General features: G+C 36.1%; 1 protein-coding gene across 1 annotated transcript in view; it reads right to left on the reverse strand.

Moving 5' to 3' along the window:
- LOC117119182 (fibrocystin-L-like) overlaps positions 1–11895 on the reverse strand; it is a gene marked incomplete in the record, with an annotated part of 51406 nt that extends 39511 nt beyond the window's left edge. The window contains 9 exon segments of the mRNA XM_033264002.1: positions 68–222; positions 895–1194; positions 1613–1788; positions 4244–4368; positions 5167–5511; positions 6055–6309; positions 10201–10426; positions 10629–10875; positions 11782–11895. Of these exon segments, the coding sequence (XP_033119893.1) occupies positions 68–222; positions 895–1194; positions 1613–1788; positions 4244–4368; positions 5167–5511; positions 6055–6309; positions 10201–10426; positions 10629–10875; positions 11782–11791 (1839 nt within the window).
- Positions 11896–13778: the final 1883 nt, after the last annotated feature.

Consider the following 13778-nt stretch of genomic DNA (forward strand, 5'->3'; position numbering starts at 1 on the left):
TGATTCTGAGTCTTTGGGACTTTATTGGTAGGCCTATTGATGCTTTCTAATTTATGATTGAGTGTACCTCTATCGCTGGTTGATTGCCACCAAGTTCTAGCCATTCAACAGCCCAACTATATCCTACACAGCTGCCAGTCCTCTCCACATTCAGTTTTCCAACCCCAAAAGTCTTCTCTAGAATCTCTTTCATTTTCTTTTCTGTAGTCGTTGCTTCAGCGTCTGTTGTAAAATACAATCACAGTGAAGAATAATATAAAGACAAGCGAATTGTGCTACACTGGTAATAGGGAGCTTCCGATTGCACGACGACGGTAGGACATAGAACGTAATGACGTTAGTAAAAGTCATCTGGGCATGCGTGAACGTCGCGTGAATTGTAGGACGCAACTTTGCCAAATACGCCCGGTAAAATTGTCACGCATGAGTGATTCCGTTTTGGCGTCGCGTCGTCGCGGAAATCGGAAGCTCCCTATATCATATATTCTAGAACTTTTGTCAGGTCAGGTCTAAAAACATGCGGGGACTTAATTATAAACGCCTCCAATAATAATCGGTTTTATATCCGATATCACCAACACGCTATGGACTGACAGAAGAACTTAGGCGTACCGATAGAACAACTTTCAGTGGATGGCATCATTAGGTCTTTAGGTCTTACGATTTGATTGGTTTGGCTAATAACATGGTTGATCAGCATAGAAAATGAACAAAGCACATGCAATGCAAAATAACAAGCTTGCTCTCAATATTTCTTTGTCTGAACTTGAGCACCTGTCACCATAACCACAACAACACAGCTCTCACATGTGCTCCGACAGTATACTATAAAACAATCACGTTAGGCAATGGTGGGTAGAATGATGATAATTTGATAACCTGTCTGTAAGTTACCTGCATACTTGTCTTTCCAGGAAAGACTGAAATTCCCCGTGACTGGTGGAGAAGAAGCCTCAATCCTTTCAATCGTTATTGTCGCATCATCAGGCCACGATGAATCACTAAATGTTACTGACTCGTCATCAGTAGAACCCTGTTCAACAGTAGCATCCTTAATCCCAAGCAAAGGATAGTCATAACCACAGTTTGCTGCTATAAATGTGACGTCAAAATCACCATCCAATTTCTCTACTGTTATGTCCGTCATAAGAATGTCATTTGGTCTTGCTGGTGGATGAGAAGGCGAAGGCATGTCTGGAGAGAAGATAACAAAAAAAATCAAACGTGAACAAAACATTGTATTGATGTTTGAGCAGAGCAGCAAAACAAATCTAAATGATTACAAACCAAGGCTCTGTTTACCCTATCCCCTCAACCAAAACTTTATAACATTATAATTCATCCTTGTCACTACCGATATGGTGTGGATTCAGTCTGTCAATTTTCAAATATTGATAGGTTTCTAAGCTTTTTTTTTTTTTGTTTCAAAAAATGCTTGCTCATTGATTATGTCGCATTATATCATTGTTAATGTGTTAAATGACGTATAGATGAATTATTGTAAACCTATATAACATTTTTAAAATAAACATTTAAATATAGTAGGCCTTAAATTGAACGTAAATGTAAAATAAAATATTGTATAGTATCATGTGCTGGATAAAATACTTACATTCTACTTGTTGGGCTCCAATATTGAAGTTGTCAATGTAAAAATCTTCTGCAGAATTTTCATCTTTATTCAATTTGACCCTTACGACATCAAAAAATGAGCCCGGTTTCATTCGTGAAGTAAGCCAACTATCTTCTGATATATAATCATAAGTGTTGAAGCAGACGTACCGCCAACTGATTAAAAAAGAGAGACTGTCGCATTTACCTTGGTTTCCATACAATCGCTACACGCTATCGCAGACAGCATTCGGTCATGCTGATTGGTTGGGCGATTGGGGAGCCTTCCCAATGGCGTAGGGACTGTTACGCAGTCAACGGTTGCACTGAAAATACTGTAGCGACAGTGTTGCGACTTTAAGGAAACCAGACTTAAGGCCTGTTTATACTTCAATGATAACGATAACGATAAAAAAGATAAAAACCGATTGTTCATATAGAAAATATAAGAAATAAGAGATTTTTTACACTAGGACGATTCGATAACGATTTATCGTGTATAAGATAACAAAATATTTTAACAAATCAAATCAGATGACATCATAATCATGAAAAAACGATAAAATCGTTGATAATACTACGATTTTAATGTTTTTCCATGGTTATGACGTCATCTGATATGATTTGTCAAAATATTTTGTTATCGCATAACTAATAAATCGATATCGAATCGTTCTGTGTAAAAACTTTCCTTATTTCTTTTATTTTCTATATGAACATTTGCTTTTTAGCTTTTTTTTTTTTATCGTTATCGTTATCGTTGAAGTACGGTATAAACAGGCCTTTTTACAAAACTGTGAAGGTATTTTGAATCAAAAGAATCAAACAGGCACAATAACAGTATGAAATGAAATTATTCAGAGGCATAGAAAGTAGGCATCATCATCATCATCATTATTATTATTATTATTATTATTATTATTATTATATTTGTAAAAATATGTACCATACAGAATAGATCTAACTACTGACGATATATGGACCTTCCCGCCAAGCCTGCCCATTGGATATTTTTGCTAAGATCAATACAATATGACAGTGTTAATGTAAGTGATACTTGGTTTCTATAAATGTGCTACACGTTGTCGATAGCCATTCTGCTTACTACTGACTACTCATGACAGAATTACCTACTGTATCCCATAAAGTATTACCACTAGCTCGAGATTGCTTCCCCTAGACCATGGGCTATGTTTATCTTCATAGGGTTGCTCGTACATCCGAGTGTACATACAAGGCTCATTTAAAAATCTGTGTATCATTTGAATAACTAAGCTCAATGAGATGTAGTTTAATTCTATACTTTAAACACATTTTTTATTTCCTGTATATTATTGTCAAAGAATGATTGATACTCACTAACTGTTTTCTACATATATTGAGAAAAGAATCACGTGGGATGATTGGTCAGGGATTATGTATCGTTGGCAACGTGTCGGCAGAGTTCAGCCTGGTTCAAGTATGGTTCAACATTTCCGGGCCGATGCGACACGTCACTAAAACCGGGCACTCACAGCGTCGTACGACCGTCGCACGACGAACTCAAGTCCGCTCCCTGCGAGCGCTAGTCGACGCGACGCTGTCTGCTGGTTGTCGGTGGCAGTCTGAACGGATCGTCATTAAAAACGATCAGTTGGGCGCGCGTAGTCGCGTTGCTTTCTTCATAGAATCGCGTCAGCAGACGACAGTCAGGCGCAGTGAATGCCCAAATTAACGAATCTGCCAACCATTCCGTTGCGTCGGGGACATTTGCGTAGACTACAGTTAGCGACAGTTTAGATATTTTATGGAAACGTACGTACTTTTGTTTGATCGTATTTTTGATACGTATCGTGGGGAAGCGCATGTTCCTGCATCAGTTATGATTAGGTATTAGTTAATAGGTTTGATTGACACACCACAATTGCCTATTAGCCCAATCATATGAAGACACGGTACAGTCTATGGTAAAATCTAAACCCACAAATTAAAATGTTGCTTATTTTGAATTGTTGAAACAAGTTTTTAACTTTCAGTGGCAAGACATGCATAAATGACTTTATTTTTTAAAATACATGTCAGTCATGGTATAAACGTAGGCCTATAAAATCGGTATTGTAAAGGTGAAGATAAAAGATAAGCTAACAAGGTAGCAGAGTAGCCAACTCCTAACGTCATTGCACTGATTTGCGTATGGACGTGGTCCGAGACTACCTAGCCGCCATAAAGAAGCACTTATGTTCACATTATTCCACAACGACTGGGACTGAAACCAACCATAGAATCAGGGTAACGCCCTACTCTTCCGAAATATGCAATGTTCTTAAAAGTCAAAACGAGACAGATGTGTGTGTTAATTGGACCTCAATTTGAAGTCATTGTTCGAAAAGACATATTGTACAAAACCGAATCCTGACGAGGAGCGGCTCACCTTACCACTCGGCCGCCTGTCTGGCACCTAAATGATATACATTTTAAATGAATGTTAATAGCTTGCTTTAAAACACAACTACACATTTAATATTAAATGTTGTTGTTCAAGATAGTAAAGTGAACACTGTCAGTACATATTTACAATTAGGTTTAACGTTTGCGTAACATAACAATCACCCTTTGATTGTATTTATTTGTTGTAATGTAAATAATAAATTACCTTGTGCGCACAGAGAGACCGTCTATGTAGTAGTTTCTGAAATTAGATCTGTCGTTATTCCCATCATTCCAATCTATTTTGAATGTTATTTTATTTGAAATTGCACCCTTGTATGCGAAACATATCTGTAACAAAACATAGTGTACTAATGATCAAGAAAAATAGGGAGTAGTACAGCTTTTTGTGTTTCTATCTGTTTTGATTTATGAAATGTTTCTCAGTTTGTTATTTTCTCTGCTGGGATCTGCGGAGGACCAGGGATTTTATTTAGCAGTCCCCAAGTATAAACAATAAAATAAAGAAAGAATGAAAGAAGAAAAAAGAAATATATGAAAATCAATTCCGTTGATTTTGTACGCTAATGAAAAAAAAACGTTCATATAATTTATGTATATAGAATTTAAATCAAGTTTGCTGCGTAGCACCGTAAACACAAAAGACACAAATAACTGTGCTCAAATAGCAATATGTTGTAATAAGTGTATCAACCACATCAACAAAAAGTTCCTTTATATTTCAGTTATATGAAAAAGTGTCTCTGGCTGGATTCGAACCTGCAAACTCTCGCCGTCAAGGTGGGCATCATATCCATTAGACTTCTCTCATACAACTAAATCTCTCACACATAAAATACTAGATGTTGATATTTCTTTATCATATGTCAACACGACAAATCTAGAACGATTGTAGTTAAGGTATACAACCGTGTCTCAAATTGGACGACATAAACTGCACGACCACAAAAACCAACAGCATAATAACTTTAAATTGCTGGAGAACCGAGCAGTGAAAATTATTCTTCTGCATTTTTGAAGTTTTCTTTGTTTGATTTTCTTGTAGTACCGGTATCAGGATGTTTAATTTTCCCTTTTGTTCATGAATCTTACATTGTCATCATTATTAGTATCATCTCATATATTTACCTGTCCAGCTGTTTGAGCATTAAATGAATCTAAATTGACGCCATCAGACGTTTTAGTCTTGTCTTTATAGTAGACATAGTTAGGATTCTTTAGAGAAACATGCCCACAAAACGGCTCAATGTCTGTTACACGTTCACCAGTAATGTATCCGACAGGTTCTTCTTCGTAATCAATAAAATAATCTCCAACAGGACCGCTCCTCTGGCAGTCAACACCAACCATGTCAAACACTGCATTTCGAACTTCTTCTGCAGACGAGGAACTGGAGAGCGCAATGCTGCTTACTCCATCCAATGTGAGGACAAAGTTATCAATTGATGAATTTCCTGCATTAATTGATATTCTCTGAAAAGTAAGTAAAATTAAATGAATAAATTCATGAGAAAAAATATACCTTTAAGGACAATCCCCTATGTACAATTGCTTTTTTCTAATAACATTTAATACAGTATGATAGTTTGTATAGGGTTATGCCTCTACCTGCAGTTAATATATACTTGTATATATTCTTATATGTTTTATTATAAAACACTTTCGGTGTTAATTACTTTGATCTGTGTTTATTGACAGTTACTAACCCATTTGAGATATTTATTGCGCTTTATACTAGGTTTTACATATTATTTTAAAAGCTATTTAAACTTTCTTATCAAATGGCAAATGTATATACTCCACTTTCCCAACAATAAATTACACAGGGAACAGGCAAATATATATACTGTAGGTATATATATATATATATATATATCTGTCTCTTATACATATGATCCATACAATCATATACAACCATAAGAGTAAACAGTTTCACCATCAATATTTAATTATCGTAACAATTGTTAAATTAATTATGTAATTTATTATTTTAATTAACATGTCAAGCTTACTAACCTGTTTTTCTGCTTGTAAGGTAGAGCTAATTTGAATTATTTGTTTTTCGTCTGAAGCAATAGAAAGCTGTGAGTGACTATAAGGAAGATCGTACATCAATAGACCAACACGTAGATAATCGGCTCCCCATCCTTCTCTGAAAAAGGCTTCCAAATAATATCGATTCCCGCTAACAAGGCTCATTGGTGCTGAGATTTGCTCTGTGGGACGTGTATAGTAGCTATTGGTGTATCTAGAATTAAAGGCAATCTTTGCCTAAGAGTGAAGATTGAAAGAGCATTATAAAGAAATAAATTAATTAAAACAAACGTAAATGATAAATTATTAAGCAATAAACAAATGTACATTAAAATATAATGATTTACAAAGCCAAAAAAAAAATTAAATATATTATAAGTTTAGTAATTTTCCAAGTGATATTTCTTTTTATGTATTTTGAAAGTTTTGTCCATTTTTACCGTTAATTTTGAATATAATAGTTTATAATGTTCATGTATTTTTGAAAATGCATTAATTTCAGCCTCTGTCTACAATTTGACAATATTTTATATTAAATGAAAAAAAAAATAAAAACATATATCACAAGATAATCAAACAAGATTAGATTAACTTGATATCTCAAAAGATTTGATTTGATTTGATAGAAGAGAAATAGAAACAGTGGAAGAGATGTATTGAGTATTGTAGCTTAGAATAAACAAGTTGGTGACCGGAATTCAATACTGTTCATTGGCACGTTTATGGGATAAGACTATAACAATCAAATGCTAAATTTCTTTGTCTGTTTATGTTGAAAGTTCCTATTTTTAAAAGAAGCATTGAAGTTTGGTAGTAAATCCAGTATCATAAACTATTTAAATACAATTTACGGTTGAATTAGTATTGTTTACAAGGTTTTGTAATTATATGTTTATGTAACTGTACGTTGCATTACGTTAAACGTTCGATTAGGCATTATATCTGGCAATTCACACATAAATGTATGACTGATAAAAAGTGTTGACTAGAATGCTATATTGCTTGAATAACATTTTACTACAATCTTGAGCTATTATGCCATATGACCGTTGGTTAACGAATCTTATGGAAGGCAGTCGCCGCCAAAAATACAGTTACAAACGAACAACCTACTCGCAAAAACGTACAACCTACTCGCAGAAACCTACAACGTACACACTGTAAAGGACAACGCTAGACTTGCACAGAAACGTACAACGTATTAGCAAAAACAGACAACAAAAGACACTCACAGAAACGAACAACCTACTTCCAGGAACTAACAACGTAGTCGCAGAAATGGATGCGCACAGCACTCTCAAAAAAGGACAACGGAATCGTCTATTTCAAGATAGGTCAGCAAAATCTCGCATCTTATGGCTGAATGTAATTTTCTCCTTAAACATAGCCCCCTCTATAATACTTGCCTCTCAATATATGAGAAGCTCGTTATTTTAAGCCATTTTGTCCTAAAACACCGATGGATAACAATTCCGAGGCTGTGTTAATGTTATGCAGGCAAAATGAAATAGGGTGCGCGGCAGGTGGGATGGACGAGGAGAATCAGAATACTATTTTGCGCCTTAAAGAGGTAGTTCATTTGTTAGAAGTTGAAGGGGTTGATTCATCCGGCATTGCATCAAATCGATGCTATATGTAGGGAGTGCATACATTTAAGTGTACCCCCTGAAATTGTATATTTAATTACTGAAGCGGCAAGAGTTTTAAAAGAAGAAAATCAGCAGCGGCGTGAAAGTGAAGGGCCTCCTACTACAGGTGTTTTCGGATATAGGGCCAGACCAACATCTACAAATTCGCTTCGCTTAGTTTTTTAAGAATATTTCCAGAAAAAAAAATAATGTGACATTTTAAATAATATAAAGTTCATGCCAGTGTTATAAAATTTATACGCGCGCACGCTGTTTGTAACTTAACAACATGGCGTCATGCGCCTAGTGTGGCCAAATTCTATCTGCGGATCTGCAAAGGCGTATACAGCTTTAGTCTACAAGAGTTTGGGAGACGACAATCGGGGCTGAATGTATCCCTTACAAGCCTAACGTTTTTGGTGTAATGTTAATAGGGGCTTCAAAGTCTATAATATAATTATTATTTAGGTATAAAAGAAATTACAACAACACTTTAAAAAAGGTTACAGTTTTATACAATTTCATCTCTCTTTGTACACACAGTGGACATCATCAGTCTATTCGTCTGATGAAAGTCCAGGAGCAGGTTTATCATAAAAGGGGCTTTTGTGGCTACAGTCCCAGAGGCCGCAATGGGGAAAATTAGTCCCCCGAACCGGACCCCAGGAAAAATTTAGTTTTATGTTTTAGCCACAGAGTATTTAGGCCCACTTGCAATTACAGCGCAGGCCCCATAGCCCTTAAATCCGGCCCTGTGTCATGAAAGTTTTACGTATGGACGATAGCTAGATATTAAATTTAAAACAAGTTATTCTTGCTGTCATTTATTTTATATTGTTTATAGCAGACTAACGCGGCTACACTTTTTAATCATTATGATGTCTATTATTTACGTATAACTGTCCCTATACTGTATATTACGGTACTTCGAATGACAGATACGACAGTACTGATAGGACATCTGCTTCAATGAATAATTAAAAAATAATACTTTGGTAGTAGTGTCACCACATGGTGGTTTTAAATTGTTTAAGAAAATGACTTTCCCCTACTGTTAGTGATGGTGTGCGAGATGCCACCACCGGGGTTAGTGCCTTGACCCCGCAGCAAATCCGCAGCTTGATTTAGAAGCCTTCCGGCCTCCTTCAGTGAATTGTTATCCATCGGTGTTTTGGGAGAAAATGACTTAAAATAATTAGCTTTTGTTATCTTGAGAGGCAAGTATTACAGAGGGGGCTATGCTTAGGAAGAAAATTACATTCAGCCTTAAGATGCGATATTTTGCTGACCTATCTTGAAATGGACGATTCCGTTGTCCTTTTCTGAGAGTGCTGTGCGCATCCATTTCTGCGACTACGTTGTTCGTTTCTGTGAGTGTCTTTTGTTGTCTGTTGTTGCTAATACGTTGTACGTTTCTGTGAAAGTCTAACTTTGTCCTTTACAGAGTGCACGTTGTTTTTGTAGGTTTCTGCGAGTAGGTTGTTCGTTTCTGCGAGCAGGTTGTTCGTTTCTGCGAGTAGGTTGTTCATTTCTGCGAGCAGGTTGTTCGTTTCTGCGAGTAGGTTGTTCGTTTTTGCGAGTAGGTTTTACGTTTTTGCGAGTAGGTTGTTCGTTTGTAAGTGTATTTTTGGGAGCGATTGCCTTCCATAGAATCTAATAACTCTAGTCTGTGAGCGTTAAGGTAAACTCAAACAGGGTCGTAGGACGCAGCCCGACGCATTAGTTAAGCTTGGCACTTACTGCGCATTCGCCCGACGGTCGTCGGCCGACTCGATTTTATGAAGGAGGACGCAATTCGCAATGACGCACGCGCAACGGACCGTTTTAATAAAGATCCGTTCAAACTGCCACCGACAACCAGCAGACGGCGTCGTGTCGTCGTTTAGCATTCACAAAGAAAGGGGTTGGATTCGTCGTTGAATCCTGACGAGATAGGTTTGCGTCTGGTGCAGAATATTAAAAATGTTTAATATTCTCACAACGTCCTAAAGGCCGATTTTTGGTAGCAGCCTTAAGGGATCGTCATCAGGGGTGGCGCCAGGATTTGCCCGACGGGGTGGGGGGGGGGGGCGATTTCCCCGACGAGAAGGCCGATTCCCCGACGAGGGGTCAGATTTCCCTGACGAAAGCAAAGTGGGCGTCGTCGAGCTTCGTTTTAAAGTTTTCGAAAGTGGTCCTGGGGACGAAGCCCCTAAAAATTTTGACAATTTAGGAATTTCAAAGGCTTATTTAATCGATTTTATAGTCTACTAATATGTAGAAAATACATATACTTTTTTTCTCCCCAACGAATTGTGCTTTTTCTCCCCGATGGGGGAGCCCCCCCCCCACTGGCGCCACCCCTGATCGTCATTAAAAACGATCTGTGTCCGCGCGTTGTTTTTCAGAGTTGCTTCGAGATCGTCGGGCGCATTGAGTGACCAGCTTATATTACATGGGCTGTTATGCACACTTTCAATAACATTTCTTATATGCGACTGTATAGGTATAAACAACTTACTTTATCTTCTGGGTTTTCTGTCATGCTGAAGAATAATTCTGACTCATCATCGCTGTATATCATGAATCTGAATTCACCATCGTACGGGGCAACAAAGTAACCCCGGTAACGAGCTGAATAATGGTCAGTCTCACCAAACGACGGTTCAGCAGGAGAACTGAACTGGTCAGTAATCTCAACATTGTAATCATTTGCAGAAGTGTTCCATATAGCGTTCGAGAAATCACTAATAAATGTAAACTGTGTGTTAATTTTGTAGAAAAAAAAAAATCCTAATAATTAAAAAGAAATGTTTTGGTGGTTGTTGAGGTCAAGATTGCTAAGATAATTATGATGATCTTAATAATGCGGTGACGTCGACAGTGAAAATTAAGATAATAATTATTATGATAAATTAATTTTAAAATGGCATAATTAGGGCAACTTACTTATTTACTTGAGTATCCTTCCAAACTTCTCTGAAAATTCCCCTGCCACCTGGAAATGAAGTATGGTTGCTGGGTTGTGCCCCAGTTATGCATTTTATGGCAGTGTCCGTAACATCTACTATGTTGCAATCCACGCCACCTACTTTCACGCCAACTCCTTCAGCATTTAGGCCAAAATATTTGCCTGCTACTGTAATAAGTGTACCGCCCTCTACGCTTCCTTCGTCTGGAGTTACACCAGTAACATCTGAAAATTAGTTTGAAAAACATTATCAATATCGTATAATTAAATATTTTACATCCAATTTCTTTGATTTGATTGACAGATGGATAATGAATAAATTAATTAATATTCCACACAGAGTAGAGGAGACTGTACTATGTGTCGGTTTGCATTGGGTTGCTGTTGTCAATGTCATATTCGTTGATGTTAATTTTGTTGTTATTGTCGTTTGCGGTTATTCTTGCCACTGCTTTAGATTGACTCCTACAGCTACGTTAAGCAAATAATTACTGTAAAATACATGAGCAAATTCGCCCTTGACTTATTATAACATTACGCAAGTTAGAAAAACTATAATGCACTGACTTCTGCAGGGTTGGGTTATTTAGCGTAAATGGTAGGAACCCTCAATATCACCCTCGCTAGTATCACTACAGCATTATTTGAGTTTCACTTACTGCGAGTTAGTTTTCATATTTATTAATGTTTTTATTTTATTTATTTTTTTTTTTTTTGGTAATTAATTATTTATTTATTTGTTCTTTATACTGGCTTTCCTCTTCAGTAACAAATTACTGTTCTCCCAGAGGGCCCAGTACACATAAAACAGTCCAAGACACACAAGACAAACATACACACATGCTGCTTAACACACACTATGAGGTTCTATAGGGAGTGCAGATGTTTTGAACGTGAGAAAAGGTCCTGCAACTGACAGGAATTGAACCCATGACCCTGGGATTGGAAGGCAAGCATCTTAACCACCAAGCTATTCAACTCCACTCCAAATTACATCAATTATCGTTATGACAGTAAGGAAAAGACCTAATTTTCAGTTTTACCAACAGACATAGTAAGTCTAGCTATTATTGATTGACCGACTAAACGAATGATAAAAAAAAAAATGTGTGATATTGCAAACATCCTTACCTGCATGCATCTGAAACAAATATATGTCACCAGGGAAACTAACAGAAAGAGCCTCCTTGTTCGTATATGACTGCCCGTATTCAGATGTTACTACAAATGTTATATTCTTTGAGTCTACGAATGAAATATTAAAAAATACCTATAATTACATCACACGTATAATATACTGCATATACAGCATAAAAACAATTATCAGGAAACAATGAATGTATAAACTTTAGAAACATAATTGTGGTATAGAGTGATTAATATATATATATATATATATATATATATATATTATCATCAAAGCAAATCATCTTGTCATCTATTATATAGTTTAACAGTGTTAACGGCTACCTTGATTTATATATATATATATATATATATATATATGGGTGTGTGTGTATGTATATATGTGTATATTTATATCCATTATATATCCATTATGTCCTTATTTAAACAATGTATATGTACGTTTGATGATTTATATTATATTTATTCAACAGTGTTAACGGCTAACTCCCTTCAATATCATACATATATATACATATACATACATATACATATACAAGTTTACATACACACACATTATATACAAGTAACACATACACACACACACTATTATATAAAAGCCTGGCCAAACTGCTTGAAAACGCATGAAACCGACCACTTTGGACGTGCTTTTATAATACTCCGTTAATATTGCACCGATTTTGTTGGCCAGCCGTTTCGGTAACGTGTCCACAATTTATTTAGAAATAATGTTACTTTATTTATAAATTCTAAATCAGTATTACTTTATCGGAATATGTTTTTTACTGCGAGCGCATCCGAAAACTCTCAGTGTATGGCAGGTAACCTGAAGCAACCTAAAATATGGGGTCGGCTTTCACAAAGCATCTCTCATTCATGATCGCCTGACCCAATTTTCATGGCAGTTTCATTATCAAAAAGAGAATAAATCAAGCTTTCTTGTCATCGCCAGAATTCATTATTATTATTATTATTATTATTATTATTATTATTATTATTATTATTATTATCTAAAAATTCATTTCATTGTCATACTTTGGTCGTCGGAACGCCCACTTATCTAATGGAGCAAAATTAAAATATTGGACAATCTCCAATCTTAAAGAGTATATTCGAAATTTAGCAACGTCTTGATGAAAAACTGCGATTTCTCAACCAATATTTGCCCGAACGACGTGATTTTTGTTTTAGAGTTATAAATAATAATTTTCTTTATTATATTGCATTTATCATGAAGCTGCAAATTTCAATAATTAATAGTTTTAAAACGTTGAACTATTATAAATTAATTTCAACGGCCTGATTCCGGTCTCTATAAGGCCACACTAAGGTCAGCGGGCCCAACCATTATACAGTTCAGGTCAGGTAGTAAAAAGTGCTTAGTTCCATTAATTTATACTATTCAAGGAAATTGCTATTCAATGCTTGATTACATCATACTGTAGTTTCTGCTGCGTATAGTTATTCTATTATGAAATCATATATTTTTTACTCTGCTTGTTAATGAAAGTGCTTTGTAAAATGTCACCTTTATTTAAGTGGTAGTGTCGAATAGGATACGGTTATGGAGTGCGATATCGCTCAGTATTCGGTTCCTGAACTGCAGTTCAATTAGAAATTTACTGCAGCGAGTTCTTTGACCTCTGATTGGTCAAAATATGCATGGAGGGCGCTAAACTCGCAGCGGTAACTTAAACTGACTGAATTAATTTTTTTCTGCTCTGTGATTGGTTGGAATTTGTTGCCAAGGATCTTGCTGCTGAAAGTTTAATATACCACCCAAACGCTTTACTACGATGTATTTGATTCGCCGATGAATTAGATACTATACCACCATGCATGAAGAGTATTTTAACGTATAAATGTATCACACTTGCATTTTACACCCCAAGATTCAAGATGGCATTTATTGTCATATACGAGCATTAATTGTTCGCCCATCAACAAGAATAAGATGGTCAGGCGAAGGCCTATAATTATTA

Source organism: Anneissia japonica, unplaced genomic scaffold, assembly GCF_011630105.1.
Source record: "Anneissia japonica isolate Jap-2015-1 unplaced genomic scaffold, ASM1163010v1 scaffold287863_len737641_cov155, whole genome shotgun sequence".
Classification (NCBI taxonomy): Eukaryota; Metazoa; Echinodermata; class Crinoidea; order Comatulida; family Comatulidae; genus Anneissia; species Anneissia japonica.